Genomic DNA, 22,126 nt, shown 5'->3' with positions numbered 1-22,126 from the left:
TAATGGAGGAATAACAATATTATATTACTAATCATGCAAGTGTTTTTCGGAACGAAACCTTAAACAGGCATTAGGTACATAATTATCATGAAAAATAAATAATTAATGTATTTTTTTTTTTAAAAAGATTTCCGAGAGTAGTTACAAGTTTGTAAGAATGCAGGACAGACAGAATGTTAGTATTGAAAAATCTGTACTAGATTATTTAAAAACTGGCATCTCTTTTGGATTTAGGATTGAAAAGTCCTAAATTTAAACATTATCATGACCTTGGTCTTAAAGAAACAATATGAAATTATTTATCAATACAGACAATCTGAATTTTCACATATTTGTATAAAATTTTGTCAATACCTCGAAATTGTACACAATTATTAAAATTTTACACAGAAAATTAAAGTTAATAAATAAATCTCATAGGTATCAATCATTTCTTTATGATATGATTTCATAAAAAATTATAACCTGATGAAATATGATGTACATAAAAAATATTTCTCTTGGCCTACTTTAACTCTTATGTAGTAATGTTCTAACTGCGAGTAGCAAGCAAGGTCGTAAGTGAATGAGAATGAGAATGTGCGGGCTCTATTTTATTGTGAATTTATAAAGACTTGATGAAAAACAGCTCTTAATATTATTTTTGAAAGGAACGGTAGAGAGCACAAACCATAGAAGACAACCCCGCCGAGTGGTGGTATGAACTACACATCATTTGGCCAGTTGAAAAGAGCCGCTGAGGACCGGAATGCATGGAGAAGGAGATGCGAATGCTTGCTGCAAACCAATCCCAATCTTTATAGGACAGTGGCAAATATTTATGCCATATCATATAAATGTCATTTTCTTTGTTAATATTTATCTTTAATGAATTTTATATGAATCGGGTAGTATTGCGGACTCGAGGATCAGAGGTCCGAGGCTCGAACCCTACTCTACCCCAACTTGATTTCCATTTTCTAAAAGTGAGTTATTTACAACTCGTTGAAAATGGTCATCAAAATTTTAATATTTAGGTAAATTGGTCAGTGGCAAATATGCATGTTTTTATAAGTTTTTGTCATAACGCACGTGACAAGTTTCGCGCTCAAGAGGCGCTAAGAGCCATATGAGGAGCTTAAGTGACATTTGGCATCAATTTGATCTGAGTATGTAGTTAAATGTTTATTTTTTTAAAGTCATTAAAAAAAGTTTTAAGCCACACTAACTTAACCACCAATATGAAATCTGGAAGCTAAATAAATATTTAAAAAACTGCCAAATTTGTCTGATCTGTCAGTTTACATAATTTATTTCCTTTTCATTTATGTTAACAAAAAATCTTCACATTAACCATAGTATTGGTCATTTTATATTAAAAAAATAAAAGTTGCTCGAATTCGTCTGGCCCTCAGCGCCTTATATAGTCACATAAATATTTTCCACTGTCCTATAAAGGGTTAATCAGAAAAATAATATTTCTCCTCATTCTTTCTTCGCTCTGATATTTCCTATTCAGAGCAGCGCACTAGCCGCGGCCAGCAGGAGCGCAGGCAGGATGAGGGAGTGCGGGCGGAGGGCGGGGGCCGGTGAGGTGGAGGGTGAGCAGTCCGTGAGGCGGTGTGCCCTCATGAAGACCCTGCCCAGGTAGTGGGAGGCGCTGCGGTCCAGGCCCGTCAGGGGGCGCAGCTGCCGGGCCGCATCGGAGAAAATCAGGTCCGAATACGGCGGCGGAGAGATGAACATACTGAAGCTGAGGACAAATAACACATTTAAAAAAAGTTTTTCTGTATGTTTTACAAAATCAAGAAATTACTAAAAAATATTGTCCTTACCTGAACTCATCAGGAGCAGTAGCTCCGTAGAACTGTTGAGCATAAAGGAAGAGGTTTGTGTACGCCTTAATCTCAGTTTCATTGTGGCCATCGCCCCCTCGGGTTACCATGGCGTTGGCGGGAATAGTTCCTAAATTACATCGCTTAAAATCACTCACAGATGCTCGAGTACCTAAGGAAATACATAATATATCAATTTTATATTTGAAGCAATAACTATAGCTCTTAAAATATAGCTTGATTAGAATGAAAGTTGTCAGAAAAAGTGACGACATAACTTTGTAGTAACGTCTTAGAAGTGATTTATATTGACACACGAAAAATCATTTGTAATTGGTATGTTAATTTATTTTTTTAATACAATGCTTGACATATAAATCAACATAAATATATAAAATCAGCTTTAAAACTAAAATATACCTAATTATTAACGAAGCTCTTACAAGGTAACATCATTTTGCAAAAACGTTAGAGATGGGACAAATTGATCAAAGTAAATTGATTGAATAAAAAAATAATTCATTTGATGATGTTCGCGAAAAAAGTATAAATGTCTTATTTTTTGGTGAATAATTGTATTAAACACACTATAATAGACTTGTTTTTGCGTTTTAATATCAATTTTCGGAAACAGAGTTTCATGTTTGCATGAAAAAACTGATAAAATCGATTTAATCGGTACATGATCAGTGATCAGTAATTTCCCATCACTATTGACATTAGTTTGGCAGCTGTCATTTTAATCAAGCTAAATTTTAAGGACTATAACTTTGTGGTTATTCATTATAATTAAATAAATAAAACAACTTTGTTTTTAACCGCTATTTTTTTCCACCGACCGGTTTCAAAGCTAAACAAGCTTTTTTTCTGAAAGTATACTTAACAAATGAATTCTCTCAATATATGCTGCCAATAAAACTAATAAATCAAGTATTTTATTCTTGAAAGCATGGTAATAAAACGTAGAAATAATATTGATTCCATATGTATGTTCGGCATACTAAATGGTATAATCGATGTTCCATCATTACTGGGACAAGTAAAATTCAATATTCCGATTTGTAGGTTGAGAAACAATGCTTATGATTTACCCAAATATTTCAATTTTAATCATACAAGGAAACGCGTTATGACTTTTTTTTCATACAAACGTGTTCCCGTATTTTCGAAGTACTGTTTATCGATCACCATAGAACAAACTATGGCCTTAAGTCTCCAATGACCCGTCTTTGTCGTATTGTTAACTCAAGACAAGATCTGGACTTTTGGTTTAAGTTTACAGCGATTTAAACAAGCATTAAATAAATAGTCCAGGTCTTGTCTTGATGTCCCTTATGTTTGTCTATACTTCTTTTCTTTTTTAAAATTTTTTTCTAACTATTCTTTTATTGTAACATTTAAAGCCTATAAATTGTATAAATGGACAATGTCCGTTAATAAATAAATAAGCAATGTGACATGGATACGTTCGAAACTAGACAGGAGTGGACTAAAAGTAATATTGTTTATTTGGTTATTTTTATTCTTTTTTTCAAAGTATTTTTTTTTTTTAATTAGTCAATTTGGAAATCTTAGAATTTAAAAAAAATCTTTTGGCATGTACATCATTTTCAGTATTTTAGTTGTTCTTTAACTGTCCAAACCAATGCATGCTTGTTTCACGGACATTCTGCATTGATAATACTTTCCAAAAACATTTGAAAAGAGTTGTGGTGATGGTCAGCACATTTGCCTACTATGCAAGAGGTCTCGGGTGTGATTCCCGACATGGAATATTTATTTGAATAATATTTTTACACAAGAATATTTCCCAGTTTTATTTATTTATTTATTTATTTATTTATTTATTTATTTATTTATTTATTCATTTATTTATTAACGGACATTGTCCATGTATACAATTTATAAGGTTTAAATATTACAATAAAAGAGTAGTTTAAAACATTTAAAGAAAAAAGAAAGAAGCATTGACAAACATAAGGGACATCGAGACAAGATCTGGACTATTTATTTAGTGCTCGTTTAAATCGTTGTAAACTTAAACCAAAAAAGTCCAGATCCTGTCTTGAGTTAACAATACGACAAAGGCGGGTCATTGGAGAATTTAGGCCATAGTTTGTTCTATGCTGATCGATGAACAGTACTTCATTGTTTCTCAATCTACGAGTCGGAATATTGAATTTTACTTGTCCCAGTAATGATGGAACATCGATTATACCATTTAGTATGCCGAACATATATATGGAGTCAATATTAGTTCTACGTTTTTGTAGACTAGAAATATTTAACATTGACTCTATTTCAGCATAAGAATAATTATCTCTCTCTAGTCCAAGCATCCACGCTATTTTTCGAAGCAAGCGATGTTGGACTGATTCAATGTGATTTATGCGATTGACATAGAATGGAGACCAGACCACTGAGGCATATTCAAGAAGAGGGCGAACAGTTGAGCAATAAAGAGTTTTGATTGTACGGACATTAGTAAAATCAGAGGATATTCTGTTAATGAAGCCAAGTAATTTCAGTGATTTATTTACTGTATTATCTATATGCTCGTTGTATGTCAGTTTATAGTCCAAAACAACTCCTAAATCTCTGATGGACTTGACTACATCAATTTTGGAGTTTTCTAATAGGTACTCGAAGGAAATTGGTTGTTTTGTTCTATGAAATGACATTATTTTGCATTTTTTAATATTTAGTTCTAATTTATTGACTTTACACCATCGGTTAAAAGAGTTAATGTCTGATTGAAGAAGAAAGCAGTCTTGTAAAGTTTGAATTATTTTGAGAATTTTGTTGTCGTCCGCGAAGAGCCAAAAACGAGAGTAAGAGAATGATTTAGCAACATCATTAATAAACAAATTGAAAAGCAGGGGTGCCAAATGAGCACCCTGAGGTACACCCGATGTAACATCAATACTGGTTGATAAATAGTTATTTATCCGAACATTTTGTGTCCTACTAGTTAAATACGATTTAATAAATGATAGTAATGGATCTCTTATTCCCAAGGCATGTAATTTATACATGAGAATTTTATGATCTACTTTGTCAAATGCCTTAGAAAAATCTGTATAAAGAACATCAATCTGCTGACCATTTTCGAGTGCTTTGACAATAACCTGGGTATAATCTACCAGGTTAGAGGTGGTTGATCTGGCAGATCTAAATCCATGCTGTTCATCGATCAGTATATTCTTAAACATGGGCGTGATTTTGCTAGCAATTATAGCTTCAAACATTTTAGGGATACAAGATAATGTTGAAATAGGCCTATAATTGCTAACATTAGATTTATCGCCTGATTTAAAAATAGGCCTTATATAACTTATCTTCCATAAGGATGGAAACTCACCAGATGACAGCATAAGACTGATCATCTTACCTTCGTTTAACAAAAATGATCTTGATCATACCTCATACCTTGGTATTAGGCCGAAAAGAAATAATAAATGAATGCATAGGATAGTACACAAAATTTCCTCATTACACGTTTGTGTTGCCATGTTCAAAAAACATTTAAAAAAAAACAAATTCTCAAGTTTTCTTATTACCGTCGGGACACAGGAGCTGGAAGTCGTCTCTCAGCGTGTTCCTCGCCCACCACTCTCTCCTGCGGCCCCCGGCTGTCTCGGCCACAGTGGAGTGCCTCACAAACGCCACGTCTCCTCCCCCTTCGATCAGGCAGCGCAGAGCCCCTGTCGACAAAATAAACAGTATTAGAAGTTGGAACTGCGAAAGTTATGTCTATCTAATCGCTATGCAAAATATCAAATTTGTTGTTTGAAATTTTAATTAAAGAGGAACCATTATACGGATACTGACCCATGTTGCCGTAGTAGGCCTCAGAGGCGTCCCTTCTGCAGTGGCGGAAGGAAGCGCCGTGGCAGAGGCGGCACAGTGGAGCGTGCGGGACACCCGCATTGTACTCGGGGGACACGGCTCCCGGCACGCAAGAGCGTGAGAACCACTCAGCCGCGGCCCTGGCTGCGTCACACCCATACGGCCTGCACAAATATAATAGGTTAGTGATACATAAGATCAATCACACTTGAGGAAGTGAGATATCAACACATAGTGCAATCTTTTGTTCAGAGATAAATTAGGCCTAATGGTGACACATGTACTTTCCTATATTTTAATACCGTATTATCTAACTGCGCTGAGAAATATCATAATTTCATGCGTACTGCACTGCAATATTTCAATAATGTTTGTGAGATTTTTTTAGTCTGAAAATATGTATAAAAATCAGTAGTTTATGATAAAAGGAAAAAAATCCGGGTGGAAGAAAAGAAACACGAATATATTGTGAAATTTGCGAAAGTAAACCTGGATTATTAGGTAAAATATCATGCTATGAATTCTATTCATTTAATTTTAATCAATCCTTACATATCTTCTTCTTCTTCGTTTTTTCATGGCCTTTTCACATCTCTACTCGGATGTTCTGGCCAGTGTCGAGTACTTTTGTTTTGTTTTTATTTTTTTACATATTTACACATGTGTTAGTAATATTCCTTACATATCGATTTCAACAAAACTAGTAAATATTTTTATTTATAATATATAAATACATATTTATATTTATTAATTTAATTACATTTTTATGTAAATGTTTTCTCTTCCTTAAAAATTAAGTTGGCATGAGGCACAAAACAGAACAGATATAAAATTGATTGTAAAAGTTAAAAAAATAAAATATTTTGAGGATTCTTTCATCTTTCATTTTATTTACATCCCCCAGCTACCTAAAGTAGTAATTTTAACAAGATTTAACTGTTTATAATTGTACTAACCTTATCCAACCATTAGATATAAGATAAGCAAGAGGGTAGACCCATCCGGCCGCAGTGTTGATTCCTGAATGACAGGTATTTTTTCCTTTAAACGAAAGATATAAATTATTGACATGTACTATATTCTGCACATACATAGGTGAGAATAAATGCAAACATTTTACTAAGGGGAATATGAGCCAAAAACTCTAAATAACCCGTATAAAATAAGATAATGGTCAATCTGAAAATTGGTAATTTCCTAGTTGCACCGCAAAAAGTTAAAAATGGGTTAATATTTTTCATGGAATCCATTTAAAAAAAACGCACCAATTACACTAAGCGGTCGTGGTTTAGGATTCCGAGAGCCGCGCTCGCCTACTGTACAAGGCATCAGGTTCTCTAATCCCGGACGTCCAGCGCTAGCAGTTTGTCAGCAGTTTATGCCGAGACGCAGACCTGACGCAGAAGGACGCACAGTAGTAAGCTGTTGACAGAGGTTTAGAGACTCTTTTTTGACACCATATAGCCCAAATAGAAAGCGGACATGGAATGATAATGGACACAAATCTAAATGGTCCCACAAAGTAACACAGATTGAGTTATGTCACTGTCCTCGGGGGAATATGGCAAAAAAGAAGACCTAGAAGACGATTGGGCAGCAATATACAAGACACAATGACTTATAACAAGAGGTAGTGGTTGTACCACATGTTACAATGAAGGTTGCGTAATATGTGGCACGATATGTGGCGCGATCCGTAGTACTAACATACATGGTTAGAATAGTACAGGTAATGAGGATAATCAATAATAACAAGAATAAAATGCCGTGATTTGATGAAGTGAAAAGGAAGTTCTGAATAGTCCAGCTTCTCTTAAATGAGTTTTCTGTAGTTCTTTTATTATTATTATTATGGATAACTTATATAGCGCCATTTTCGTAATATAATACCTCAAGGGCGCTTTACATAGTGATTATATTGTTAAAAAAAATTAATTGACGCTTCTAAATTTGCAATTCAATTAAAACAACCTATTTTGTTGTCACATGCTAAGGATTTATTCAAATGATTTAGAGAACAAGTGGGTTTTAAGTTTTTTCCGAAACATCACTTCACTTTCACAGCCGCCTCGCACCTTTGCTGGAAGAGCATTCCATGCCATAGGGCCTGCGACCGCAAATGCACATTCACTAAATTTAGTGCACTAATTGCGTAGAGGTATAATAACTTTTCCTCGCCATAGACGTACCTGATCTAAGCGTGAGACGCCTGTCAGCTAGTTCATCTGGAATGCCTAGTTCCCTTAGATATTCCGGAGCAGAGTTGTGCAGTGACTTATACATAAGCCAACAGAGTTTGTATTCGATCCTCTGTGGAAAACGTAGCCAGTGTAGTTCCCGAAGTAGTGGAGTGATATGACTGAACTTAGAGATTTCGAAAATAAGTCTCGCTGCAGCATTCAATACAGATTGTAGGCGAGTCATTTTTCTCTTCATTAAGCAAATGCGGAAGAAGTTAGAAGTTCCTATTAAGGTCTAAAGCCAAATTTCCTTCCCCTTTTCAATACTATGCAGATATACATAACCAGGAAACAAAATCCAGTTGTGAAATATAAATCTTGTGCGCTATAAGCAAGGTTAATAATACTGGTCCAATGTTGAAATGAATATGTACAAGACAAAGTAAGAACCAAGAAAACAATATTAGCATGACTGGAGGAAATGTCTCTTAATAATAACGTAGCAAGGGGATGAAGGTTTCATGTTATATACAGATGTTCTTACCCCTAAGGAATGTGAGCTCAGTGTCGGCGTCTTGCTCCTTGGCTACTGCTACAGCGTAATAGTGTGTATTCCCGAGTCCGTACACTTCGGAGAGGAACGGCTCTAGAGAGTAATGCCGCGCACCTTCCCAAACATCAGCTGCATCCAACATTGTTGCATCAGCTGTACCGGAACGTATAGCCTAGAGAGGGGAATAAATCATTATCAGAAAGATAATCTCTTGAAAGATTTTTATGTAGTGTTTTCTCTTCTGCAGAGAAGTTCCTATATATGCCCAAAGCTGAAATTCCTTCCTCTTTCTAACACTAATTAGATAGAAAGTAATCTACATGCAAAATATAGTCATTCATAAGCGGATATTTTTTTTATCTTAAAATCTGAAAACATTTATGAACAAAAACAAAATTCAAACATAGGGTGTTAAACAACTTAAAAAATTGAATATACATATTTACAATGTTATTAGAGCAAATAAGAATTTTGTCAGTGATACTGCAATACAGCATAAATATCAATAGATTTTTTGGCAGAGGAACCTAAAAAGCGTTTTGCTAATATATTACTTAGGATTTTAATAATTCAAAAGTATCAGTATGAGAAAAACTATTTTTTTAATTTTTTTTTTTAAGAAATTAAATATTTGCGTTCTTATGATTTTTACCCAAATATTTAATTTTGAGGGCCATTTTCAACGAGTTGTAAATAACTCATTATTAGAAAATAGAATCGAGTTGGGGTAGAGTGGGATTCGAACCACGGACCTTTGGTCCGTGCGTCCGAGACACTAGCCACAGGACCACAACCCGATTTATTTAGAGTAAAAATAGCAAATAATTAAAAACAATGGCTCTTAGTCCCTATAACGAATTGCAGTAAAGCATTTTCGTAAAAAAAAAACAGATTACGCGGTATTACAGTTTACGTTGCTCTACTTCAAGATTAGAAATATTAAAAAAAAAAATCCCTTGATTTTACTTTTCATAGCCAATTATTTACATAAATACTGTATCTTTTCATATTTTTTATTTCAAAATTTATTTATTAACCCTTATGAATTATTACATTAATTTTACAAAAATAATAAAAAAGAAAAAAACATCGTATGTTAATAATATGTAATTTTTTATTAATACTCTGTTGTTCAAAGTAATATTTTTTACATCTTTTGAAAAGTTTGTCTGGGTCTTTTGTTTAGTTTTGTCTGGTAGTTTATTGTATAATATCAGTCCCAGGTTTATTAGTCTCGACTATCCTTGTCTTGTTTTAGAAAGTGGTTTATGATATTTTTCTGATATTCTCGTATTATGTCCATGTTTACAACAATGTTTTACAAGTTTTAGTGCTTTGCCTACAATTACACCAGTAACTCATTTATGGATAAATTTTAATCATTCTAGTTGAAAGAGTTCAGTTATATTTAATTGCTTAGTTTGTTTAAAAAATTCATGTGTTTTACCTGCATACAGTTGATATGTGAGTGTCCCTTGTAGCACACTAATTCTGGTTTTAAAAGCTGAGCTTTCATCGCAGTCTAAAAAATAAATACAATTTATGTAGAAAATGACTAATTAAAAAAAATTAGAATATATATTTTTTTAAATAAAAATTGTTGGTTAAATTAATTTATATAATATTTTTCAATTATGAGCATTTTTAAAAATGGAATGTTGATCTGAAATGTCGTCAAAAACTGTTAACGACACACAGTACAATAAGCCAGATTAAGTCAGCAGTAAAGTTATTGAAAAAACAAAACAATTATTTAATTGTTACAGTAAACTCACCCTCATCTTGACACACTTGTCTTGCTCGGGTTCTGAAGTCACACAGAGCGTGAGGCGCTGCACAGGGCAGGCGCGGATAGCCAACACGGGGGCCTCTGCCGACCCCAGGAAGCCGGCCAGCTGCTGCTTGTCCTCTGCCAAACTGACCAGACCTCGCGTGGAATCCTTAAATAACAATAATGTATTACCATTGTCGGTAAGTAATTAAGGAAACTCCCTAATGATTTTCCGAATGTTTGAGTTTACTGATTACCATATTGATGGGCCCAATTACAGTGGTGTATTACAGAACACAACATGTGTTTGAAAAAAAACACATTTAATTTTTGTGCTCTCACTGAGAATCGAGCCCGGAACCTTCTGGGCGTGAGTCAAACGTCTTAGCCATTAAACTACGGAGGCCGCCAAAGAAGAAAGTATGGGAGTAAAAGCACTTAAATAGTAGGGATAAGTTACATTTGTCATTATGGAATTTGTTTGAAATTTCATAAATCTGAAATATCAACATCTTCTAAGCACTGAAGAAACGTGAAGGTTTATACATGGGCAGAATAGTAAAACGTTGCATAGTGTGCAAAGTGATAACTTCAACCAGCCAATGATAGGTCATAAAACCCTGTAAATAGCCAAACTATTCCATGTCCACTTCTCAAACTATTTTTTTTTTATTCGGTCTTAAAATAGTACAAACATCATAATACATGGATGTCCTGATATTAACTTCAACATTTCTAAACTAAATATGTCCACTTGAAACTTATTTTTCATCACAAAACTAAGGTAGTTGTGAAAAAGATTGTAGAGAACAAAACATTTAAAATTTTGGGAGGAACCAGAAGCTATGATGATAAGGGTTCATGCAAAATCACCTACAGCACAATCACTGAACCACACGCCAACCACCGCAGCAGCACATTCTCCTATCAAACCACGACAAATTTGAAACAAATTCAACATATATATTTTCTACTAATATGTAATGATTTTTATTTTTCTTTCTCTTCGTAATTCATTTTTATTTTTTGCCCCTTTTTTTGTGTAAAATGCATTTCTGTTTTCATATTTAAAAATGCACTTCTGTTCTTTCCACTTTTATATTAATATGTAAAGATGATATTTTTGATATTTTTCTTTTTCTTCTAAAAACCATTTATATATTTTTTTGCTACTTCTGTGTAAAATACATGTCTGTCTTTATTCGTATATATGTATGTAAAAGCCTAAAAAGCGTTTAAATAAATAAATATATTACAAAACAAATCTCCAAAAATAAGCAAACTTTTTTTTTTTTTTTAATATTCTCTTTTCCCAAAAAACAGTTAAATCATTTTTTTTTTTTTTGATGTAAATAATTTATTCATACCTCTAGCAGGAGATCTGAGCGAACTCCGTAACGGGCGGACTCGAAAAGGTCGAATTTCTCTATCGGACGGGGACCAGCAGGACTGTAGTAATTCTCCGTTGTACTTGAACTTGAACCAAATCTGTTGGAATAATTTGAAATATAATAATTAATACTACATTTGTACATTGAAATAATGCTAGACAAGGTATTTCAAAATGTAAATTCTTAAACAAAATATTTTTCAGTGTAATTATTCCAAAAGCAACTATTAAAAATATTCTCCTATACCGAGCATTTTGAGATACGGCAATTAAATATATATTTTAAAATATGCAATTATTCATTTATTTATGTAACTGAATTTTACATATGTGTATAACATATCAATACATTTTAAATTTTTAATAATTTGACTTAATCAAGTCGTTTTTTACGCCCTTGATTTATGATTTAAGATTTGTTGGTATTCAACTATTAAAAGTACTTTATTTCCATTTAAGGACATAAAATAGGCAAACAAGATATACTGTGGTTGTAACTACTGGCATACAATAAAGTATTAAAATATTTTTAAATACATACAGTAAGAAAAAGAAGTAATGTTTACTATTATTTCAATATGTAACATCAGAACACAAATAATCATACCTAAATATGAGCGAAAACGCTAAAAAATACCTTAACCGTCATAGGCACAATTAAAAGTCTTAAAGAATGTTAACTTTATTTTTTTTTTCCTTAATACTAAAGCTTATAATATAAAAAACAGTATTTGTTCTGTCATTTACTTAAACATTCTTTATTTTAATTTATATTGCCGTGTGCGATTTTCATATAAATTTTTATGGCGTATGCAAACTTAGTATTTAAACATTTAATCTGAGATGAACATCAGGCCAGATGGTCGTTGTGTCACTTGGGGTATTTTTGATAAATCTACCTATGCTATTTTTGATAAATCACGCATGCTCGCTAGCCTACTGCCTCTCCTTAAATAAATAAAATCGTCATGATTGTAGAACAATGACGCATGTGATTTTCTTCAACTTTATATGAGAATGTTTTTTTTAAAAATTAAACTTTATGTCACAACTTGCTGATACTTGAGTTAGTTATATATATTTTTTCAAACCTAGAATATATAACATTTTTAAGATCAAATATGAAAGAAAGCCAACGTTGCATTTTTCACACATCCTTTGTTGTTCTACGATCATGAAGAAATGCATGAATTTTAATTACCTTCTGCTATAAAAACTTTCATTCCTGGCATCATTCCCGTATTCAAAATCTGATTGCACTCCAATAGGGTTGCCATATTGGTCTCTTTGTCCAATAGGATTACCGTACTGGTCCCTTCCTTGCACAGGGTTGCCATACAGGTCTCTTTCTATGGGGTTGCCATACTGGTCTCTCTCTACAGTGGGGTTGCCATACTGATCTCTCTCCCGGGAGTAGGAACCTTCGGGATTTCGGGGTCGGTTGTTGTAATCTGTGGAATTACTTCGGACCACAGGATCGGAATAAAATTCAAGAAGTTTTTGCAGGAAGTTTTGGTACCTATAATTAAAAAAAAAGGTAGAGATATATTAATATATTTATTTATTCATGGACTCATTCAGTCCATTTGATTACAATAAAATAATTTATTTTTTTTATATAAAAGTACAATTAAAATAAAATTCAAATACAATTCTTGTTCGAATTCTTTTACCAATGGTTATCTCAGTTATGCAAGGTCTCAAAGGAGAAAATGAAACAAATATATATATTTTTAAATGCTATTAAAAAAAATCTTTTTATATATGAACTGCAGTCAATTTAATATTTTTTCTTCATATGACACTTGTAAATTCTTTTTTAGATAATATATATTTTATTTTTCAATAAATATTTGCAATTCTATTTTTAGTTTGTAAATAACTGTGTTAGAAAATGAGAATGAAATTATGAAAGAGGGGGGAGCAAAACTGCAGACCTTTGATCTGGAATCTGCAACACTACCACAGGACCATAATCCGGTTTATTATTGGTAACTTGGACTCGGGGATGCGACGAAAAGTTAATTTTGTTTTAAATTGATATAAATTATAATTTTGCATACCTTTTTCTTTGCATTTCATTTTTGGCTGTGGAGGTTACAATAGCATTTGATGGTGCCCTTCCCCAGTGGCACGACAAGTGATCATGGATTGGTCTCCGGCTCCCATCCTTACATAGTAGTTCAAATTTATCCGGTGAAAGGGAACCTACAAACAATAACAATCTTCCGATGTACACTTCAAATAATTTTACTAACATTTAACATATTACAACAGAGATGAAGAACATTTAAGAGAAGGTAATATAGAAGTCTAGGGCTTATGACCTGTCAATGGCTGGTTTAAGTGGCCACTTTACACACTGTGTAACATTCACCATTCTGCCTATATTTGAACATCTATATTCCTGCAATTCTTTCATCTGTTGATGTTTGTGAAGTTAAAGAGCTGAAACCTTTATTTATGCAGGTGAGATTCAACTAATTGAATTATTTCACCTACATACTAGGCAACGCCTGAAAATATTATTTTTTCAATTTCTATACTTCTTCATGGACCAGGTAATTTATCAACAATATTTTGAGTTTGTCCAAATTTTTGTAGACAAAGACTGGATTCAACTCCTAAATAAAGGTTTCAGCTCTTTTCCTTCACAAACATCAACAGATGAAAGAATTGAAGGAATATAGATGTTCAAATATGGGCAGAATGGTGAATGTTACACAGTGTGTAAAGTGGCCACTTAAACCAGCCATTGACAGGTCATAAGCCCTAGACTTCTATATTACCTTCCCTTAAATGTTCTTCATCTCTGTTGTAATATGTTAATATAAACAGATCCCCAGGGAGTTGAATCCAGTCTTTGTCTACAAAAATTTGGACAAACTCAAAATATTGTTACTATCATTTGCTTATTTTATTCAGGAGAAAACCATTAAGAAAAATACTTTTAAAAATATAAAAACCAATTATACTGCTGTCATCAGCAAAAAGGCAGTTATTTGCAAAAGTCACATTTATGTAAAAAATCATAAGTAAAATCACAGTATGTCAAATGTTTATAAAACATAAAACCTGTGTGTCATTTCTACACTAAGTTTTTGCTTATGGATCTCTATATGTGTTCTTGCTTAAAAAACTTAAATATCATTATATCGATTTTCGTACTGAAATATTTTTTTTACTGCTATATATTCAATGATTTAAAATTTCTTGTAGAACATTACCACATATTTAACTCATTTTGTGATTTTTACAAAACACTGCCCTTTTGCTAATGAAGGCAGTATAGTTATCCATATTTATAAAATACTTACAGTAATAAAAATGCATAGCTAATAAAAAATGAATACATACAGTATGTAAATTAAACCCTGTCACATCCAAAACCATGATGATCGTTTCACAACCAAAAAAATATTGAAAAAAAACAAACGGTTGCCTGCTTTTGCAGAGAAGAAAACAGGAGTGGGGAGGGGATATTCAAATAATAAAAGTAAATAATAAAATACATAACAATAAAATCTAGGGAAATTTTAAAGGGAAAAAATGTGAGAGGGGTTGCTTAGAGCTGACATTCTTAAATCTATTTCTTTTATCAATAGAAAATCTATGCTTTACATTTATTTTCTGCACTCTCTGGTAAACTCTATTTAGTCTTAGCCTATTCTAAGATGAAGGGATTATAATTAATTCTCATTTCTTATTTAATGTTTTAACTTTTATAGAACACTAACAAAAAGATATTAAACATTAAAACCAGTTCTCTATATACGAGAAATTATTTTGTGGGTTCTGAATAAATCTGGTATTGTATATTAAAATGTTGTGTTTAATTTCTTTTGTTCCTTTTGCAGGGGGTTTGGTGTATATCCGACACATAATATTACAGTAGAACTCCGCTTATCCGAACTCCAGTCATCCGGATCGCCAAATATCCAGATCATTATCAGGAAATAAAACCTCACGGCTCTTAAACAGTTTCTTTTTCGAAACAATTAACTTAGTTAATGTGATACCAATTCTCTGTATTATTTCAAAACCAATAAAAAAATAGTGATCATAGAGTAAATTTGGCATTTTTTTTTTTGAAACTTGCCTTAATTTAAAAGTTAATTAAATTATCCGGATTTCAGCACATCCGGATAAATGATAATGTCTGGAATTCATGAATCTGAATAATAGTAGTTTTATTGTACTTACTGAATTCTTGATGAGTAGCCAGAACATGCGGTACAGTGGTATGCTTCAGGAAAGCCACATCTCCAGCTTCCAAGAGACAACGCATGGCTCCAGTGTACCCCGCGTACGGGTCTCCCAAGGAACAACGCACTCCAGTGCGTCCCGTGCACAGTTCACATAGCCTAAAATCAAACATTTTATTTCCTTTGTATAGTATAGTCATTGGCATGCAACACTGTGTTAGCAAAATTCAATTTCTAATGTGGAAGGAACAAGTAAAGCATTATTTCTTTTAAATTATTTCTTTATGAGGCCTTTTGCCAAAATACAATGATATCGGAAGAAACAAGTTTACTGATTACGCCACTTTAATTCATACACAAATTGAATTTATTAAACTTAATATAACAAAGTTAGATTTGATTTATTTGTAAATGATTTCACAACTTTTTGGAATATCGTCTATGTAAGTTTCATACTGCGAATGAACCGTTTGAACCATCAAAATGTTCAGGCGGGACAAAATCCCTTGCGATTTTGTAAAAAAAAAAGATAAAAAAATAAATTAAAGTTCAATATATTTTGTGTTGTTGATTTATACTAGAAAACCTATTTTTACTATCGCATGAGTCTGTACGAAGTTAACTGTAGCAGTTATGTATGGCTTATTCGCGATATGTCCTTATTACCTTTACGCAAATCGAGAATGTCTCATCCGCTGTACTGGATTTAGGGATATACATGGTATTGCTTTGCTTCTTTCTAAGGAGGATACGTTTATGGTACTAGATTTCATCGAACGCAAGCAATATATTGGTCAATTTCAACATTCAAATATACCAATCAATGCGGTTTGTCCCATTCAATTGAAAACGTGACAAAATGTAATTAGATTTTTTTGGCTCATACCCGTTATTGAACTGACATAGTTGATATTTTATTAAAATATAATATAAAAAAATATTATTATATCCTTCCGATTGATTTCTTTGTTCTTTCCATATTAATATGCTACATGTATGATATTATGACTCAATTATATTTATTTTTTAATGTGTTGTGCTAATTCTGGTTCCACTATTATTTCTTATATATATAAATGAACTATGTGCTCTTAAAGTAGAAGGAGAAATATTGTCATATGCTGATGACACTGCTATTATTGTTTATAATAAAACATGGGAGTCAACCTTTAATGACGCTACAAAAAGTATTACGATAGTTAATAACTAGCTTGAAACAAATTTACTTAGTTTTAATCAAGAAAAAAACATGTATTTGCCTTTTCAAATCTCAAACAAAAGTGGCCCTTCAGAGAATTTGTCAATTACAATCCATGATTTAAAATGTAATGTAGATATTTGTAATAAGTGCTAAAAAATAAGTTCAGGGGAAAGTTAGAAATATTTGGGTATATACATAGATTATAGGCTAAAGTCTTTGTGGGCATTTTTTCCAATTTATGTTATAGCTTAATTTTGAGATGTATTTTTCTAAAGTGTATTTTTGTAATTATATTTCTATGTAAATAATATATGTATGGAAAAATAAACAAATAAAAATTAAATACTCTATTCCTCCAAACTGAACATAGAACTTTATTCTTATGGGACTTGGTCCGCAGAAAAAAGCAGAGTTAACATATACAATATATTTACTCTGCCAATTTGATTTTTTAACATTCCATTTTAATAATGATACAGAAAATTACAATTTACAGTCTTTCTCTTTATTTTACTATGATTAGGAAATTGAATTGCTTATAACTTATAACATGTTTGTGATAAAACATAACTTTTATTACATAATATGCCATAAAAAGTAAATTAGTTGATGACCGGTGCAGTACCAGACGACATTATTATTAAAACTTTGCGAGTTAAAACAAAAGTAACTTACTTGTCAGAATTATCCCCAATGGGATTATATTTATCAATGAGGGCATTCGGTGCACAGGACGGACCAAAGTAATTAATCACAGACTTAACGTGATTATTACAATCAATAATCTCCATTCCTCCATGATTGATCAGCTGTAAACAAAATATAATTTACTTAATGGAAGATCCGATGCATTGCAGGAAACTTGATTACACAGTGCAGATTTAAACTATGCCACTCTGATAAGCTTAAACCATACCCTGTTTTGCATAATCCATGTGTGGAAATACTGCAATGAATGTAATGATATATCTATCATTATTAAGTAAAAAAAAAAACTTGTGAATTATGATGTCAAAATATTATCTGACAAAATACATTCAAATTGCAACATCTCACAAACAGTAAGTTACCCTAGGAAATATTAAAAGCACATATTATATAGTGCTTAACATTCAGAGAAATAAAATAAATAAACTGTCTAAATTTAAAAACATTTGCACTTTTTCAAAACACAGATTGCTTGCTTGTTGTTTAAATTATTTATAAAAATTTTGGGCGCTATGTTTGAATTGCAAATTACATAAAAGCATATTTTTAGGATAAAAAAATTAACTGATGTCAAAAGAATCTAGTAAATTAAATTTATCAATGAGAAATAAAGTATAATTTAAGCATATATTAGTGACACAACTTGAACTCCATTTTCTGGCACCTTTCGAAAATGGCCCCAAACTATAGATATAAAAATAACAGATAAGTAATGAATTTTTTCTTCTTTTTTTAAAAGGAATAACCCGCTAAGTCCATTTTAGAGGCTTGTCAGCAGGAAGACAGGTTTTACTCAATTCTGACATTTCTCTTGACGCTCAAATTAGTAGAACGATAAGTTCATGCTTCTACCAGCTGAGACAAATTAGATGCATACGCAAAAATTTGCCGGTTGATGCCGCCCGTCAATTAATAAATGCGTTTGTAGTGTCTAGAGTCGGTTATTGTAATGGTATCTATGCAGGTCTACCAATGAAGAAAATGACTCGCCTACGATCTGTATTGAATGCTGCAGCGAGACTTATTTTCGGAATCTCTAAGTTCAGTCATATCACTCCACTACTTTGGGAACTACACTGGCTACGTTTTCCACAGAGGGTCGAATACAAACTCTGTTGGCTTATGTATAAGTCACTGCACAACTCTGCTCCGGAATATTTAAGGGAACTAGGCATTCCAGATGAACTAGCTGACAGGCGTCTCACGCTTAGATCAGCTACGTCTACGGCGAGAGGAAAAGTTATTATACCTCTACGCAAACAGCGCACTAAATTTAGTGAACACGCATTTGCGGTCGCAGGCCCTATGGCATGGAATGCTCTCCCAGCAGAGGTGCGAGGCTGTGAAAGTGAAATGATGTTTCGGAAAAAACTTAAAACCCACTTGTTCTCTAAATCATTTGAATAAATCCGTAGTATGTGACACCAAAATAAATTCTTTTAATTAAATTACAAATTTAAAAGCTTCGATTAAATTTATTTAATTATAGAATCACTATGTAAAGCGCCCTTGAGGTATTATGTTACGAAAGTGGCGCTATCTAAGTTATCCATAATAATAATAATAATAATAATAGAAAAGAAAGGATATGGAAAGAAGTTATGAATAATACACCACAACAGCCGGATTGATTGAGAAAAAATCTTTGTTGGTTTTTATTTTGCAGCTGGTGGGAATCAAACTTTAATTAAGTTTTGATTAAAACAATCATTACAAAGATAAAGTAATTACCGTATGCACAGGCAGCACCCACCCCGCGTATGTTCCTACAGCCGGGAAGCAAGCTTTTTTCCCTCTTAGTCCCCGTATTCCATCTTCACTTCCGATATCGGTACCTTTTTTTACTACAGCCACAGAATACGCATGGCGCAAACCTCCCAGCTGTGTCTCCTGCAAAAATAAAATACAAATATGCATCAAAGCATTGCAAGACCTCTGCAAAGATTTCTCTATGGTTTATGTAATACCAACAGCCGGTGAACCTACAACAGTGAGATGGACTACGGAGCCCTTCAGTGCTATGCAGCAGGTGTGTGTGCATAGCTTATAAAAATGAGTGGAATTTAAAAGAATAAAATAAAGTTCAAGAAATACTGTAACTAAACTGTTTACTCCAGTCCAAGACAGTATTAGGCATAGAATTAAGAATAGTCCAGAAACCGCATACGCACATCAAGCATAAAGCGACTCAACTACTCATAAATGAGTAGGTTTACGTTTTGACCCATAAGTTTCTTTGTGGACGTCGCTCAGTACGCAACTCCCGATTTGAATTCAGCTTTGCCGTGTTGTGTCCTTTTAAAGTGTAGAAATACTGCTAGGATCTTAAAGAAACAGGATGCAATCACATTTCATGTGTAATTAGCAAATGAATGTGTATATAACAAATGCATTACTTAAAAATAGAATTATTTTTCCATCTGTCAGATTGTCGAAGAAACAAAATGGAAATTTCGTTAGTGTTGCCAGGGTAGTAAATTTTTTTACCCTACTTTGCTCATCTAATGAAAGAATTAATGAAAATTGGATCTCGGATTAAACAACTCTGTGGTGGACATTTGACTGACATTATCTTCAAAACATCAAATATTATTTAACATGATATAAAAATATCCGTTTTATGTAAAATAAAATTTGTTTTATATTTTAAGTTTAAAGTTCATTGATTCAATTACTCCTATTAAATGACCCTTTACTTATCTACTCTGTTGTTTCAATCAATATTTCCGGGTGCACAATAAAATTTTAGAGAAATTAACAGATTGCTTTTTTTTTACCTTTTATTTATGTTATGATTTTTTTTTTCCATCAAGCAACATTACGCTGCGACCTCACGAATGCGCGCGGATAGAGCATAGTGGGGGAATTATTGGACACAGTCCGATGTATTCAAATATGATTCTACACTCTTTCTGGACTTCTTCTTATTTCTATGGTATTAGGTTATTACTCCAAAATTTGGTAAGGTATTCAAAATAAAATAATTTTATTTTGGATACCTTACCAAAGGAATTTTACCAATTATCTGCATACACAATAAATATATTACTCTAAGGTTATGTACCTGTACTGTGTCACATATTTTTATTTTTTAAAATTATTACTTATACTATATTATTTATCAAGAAATATGTACAAAAACATTAATATACAATAATTTAGAATAACATAGTTCAATTTCAGTTATAGTGTTGTAATAAGACGGTGCTTATTGGCAAAACTACATTAGAACAAACTACAATACAATAAACAAGAAAAAAATAAGCTAATTACATGGTATGTACAATGTTGTATATTGGAAAAGTGACAAATTATTGCAACAATAATGAGTTACTAGCTAAATGATCCTGAAAAACTCTAGTTCAAAGAGATACTTTATTTATATACATGTTTTAACATAGCTTATTTGACTGTAGAAAGAACTACATATTTTATTAATAGAAATTAATGTTTACATACTTGCACAATTGGAACGAGAGAGTGAAATCTTCCAGCTACAAACACTTCCCCAGAATCTAGTGATGTAATATCGGCTTTCTCACTATCCAACAGGGACATGCACTCATCCTTATCGAATGCCTAAAAATATTTGTTTAAATATAAGTATGTATTAATATTATCAAATACACCAGCAGCATTATGCTGATGCATGTACATAAAATATAAATACAGCAGAACTCCGTTTATCCGAACTCCAGTCATTCGGATCGCCAAATATCCAGATCGTTATCAGGAAATAAAAAAATAAAGATGCTTTTCATTTTAATTAAAGTGTGCACTTAACTTTGCTGGACATTTTGAAGTAAGTTTTTAACGTGCTTCCAATTCGCTGTATTATTTAAGCTATTTATTCTTAGCCAATGAAGAAGCTCAGTGGTTTTTTTATTTTTTTTTAGTTGTAAACTAACCCAAAAATGTTTTTTTAATTTTTTTATGTATGGTATTATCAGCGCTATGATTTTTTAAAGATTTGTTTTACTGAAATTACTCCACATGCGACATCTCAAGTTCTCTTGTTACTTCTCGGTTCGTTCTGCCGATCGGTCCGTTCGATTACCGTAAATTGGAAATCTTGCACAACCCTCTTATGGTTAATTCATATGAACTAAAATATAGCATGAGTAGAATGACAGTTGTCAGAAAAAGTGATGACATAACTTTGTAGTAACGTCTAAGGAGTGATTAATATTGACACACGAAAAATCATTCGTATTTGGAATGTTAATTTATTTTTTTAATACAATGCTTGACATATAAATACAAAAAAAAATATATAAAATCAGCATTAAAACTAAGAAAAAACTAAAATAAACCTAATTATTAATGACGTTCTTACAAGGTTACATCATTTTGCAAAAACGTTAGAGATGGACAAATTGATCAATGTAATTTGATTGAATAAAAAAATTATTCATTTGATAATTTTCACGAAAAAAGTCTTATTTTTTGGTGAAT

The 22,126-nt window shown here is 32.4% G+C and overlaps 1 protein-coding gene across 1 annotated transcript; it reads right to left on the bottom strand.

Annotated features, from left to right (window-relative positions):
• Positions 1–640: 640 nt before the first annotated feature.
• On the bottom strand, positions 641–21,250 carry Tsf2 (transferrin 2; the record flags this gene model as incomplete). The annotated part of the gene is made up of 15 exons (XM_088239960.1): positions 641–1,732; positions 1,815–1,986; positions 5,375–5,518; positions 5,646–5,827; positions 6,620–6,704; positions 8,388–8,568; positions 9,844–9,918; positions 10,172–10,336; positions 11,535–11,655; positions 12,759–13,076; positions 13,621–13,765; positions 15,761–15,921; positions 17,639–17,772; positions 19,403–19,561; positions 21,131–21,250. Coding segments are annotated over 15 exons (2,400 nt in total), but the record flags the coding sequence as incomplete, so codon positions are not given.
• Between the last annotated feature and the right edge of the window lie 876 nt (positions 21,251–22,126).

The sequence above is a fragment of the Micrasema longulum genome, unplaced genomic scaffold (assembly GCF_059751315.1).
Source record: "Micrasema longulum isolate JH-2025_06_02 unplaced genomic scaffold, ASM5975131v1 h1tg002313l, whole genome shotgun sequence".
In the NCBI taxonomy this organism is placed as follows: domain Eukaryota; kingdom Metazoa; phylum Arthropoda; class Insecta; order Trichoptera; family Brachycentridae; genus Micrasema; species Micrasema longulum.
This window is presented reverse-complemented; position numbering and strand designations above follow the sequence as displayed.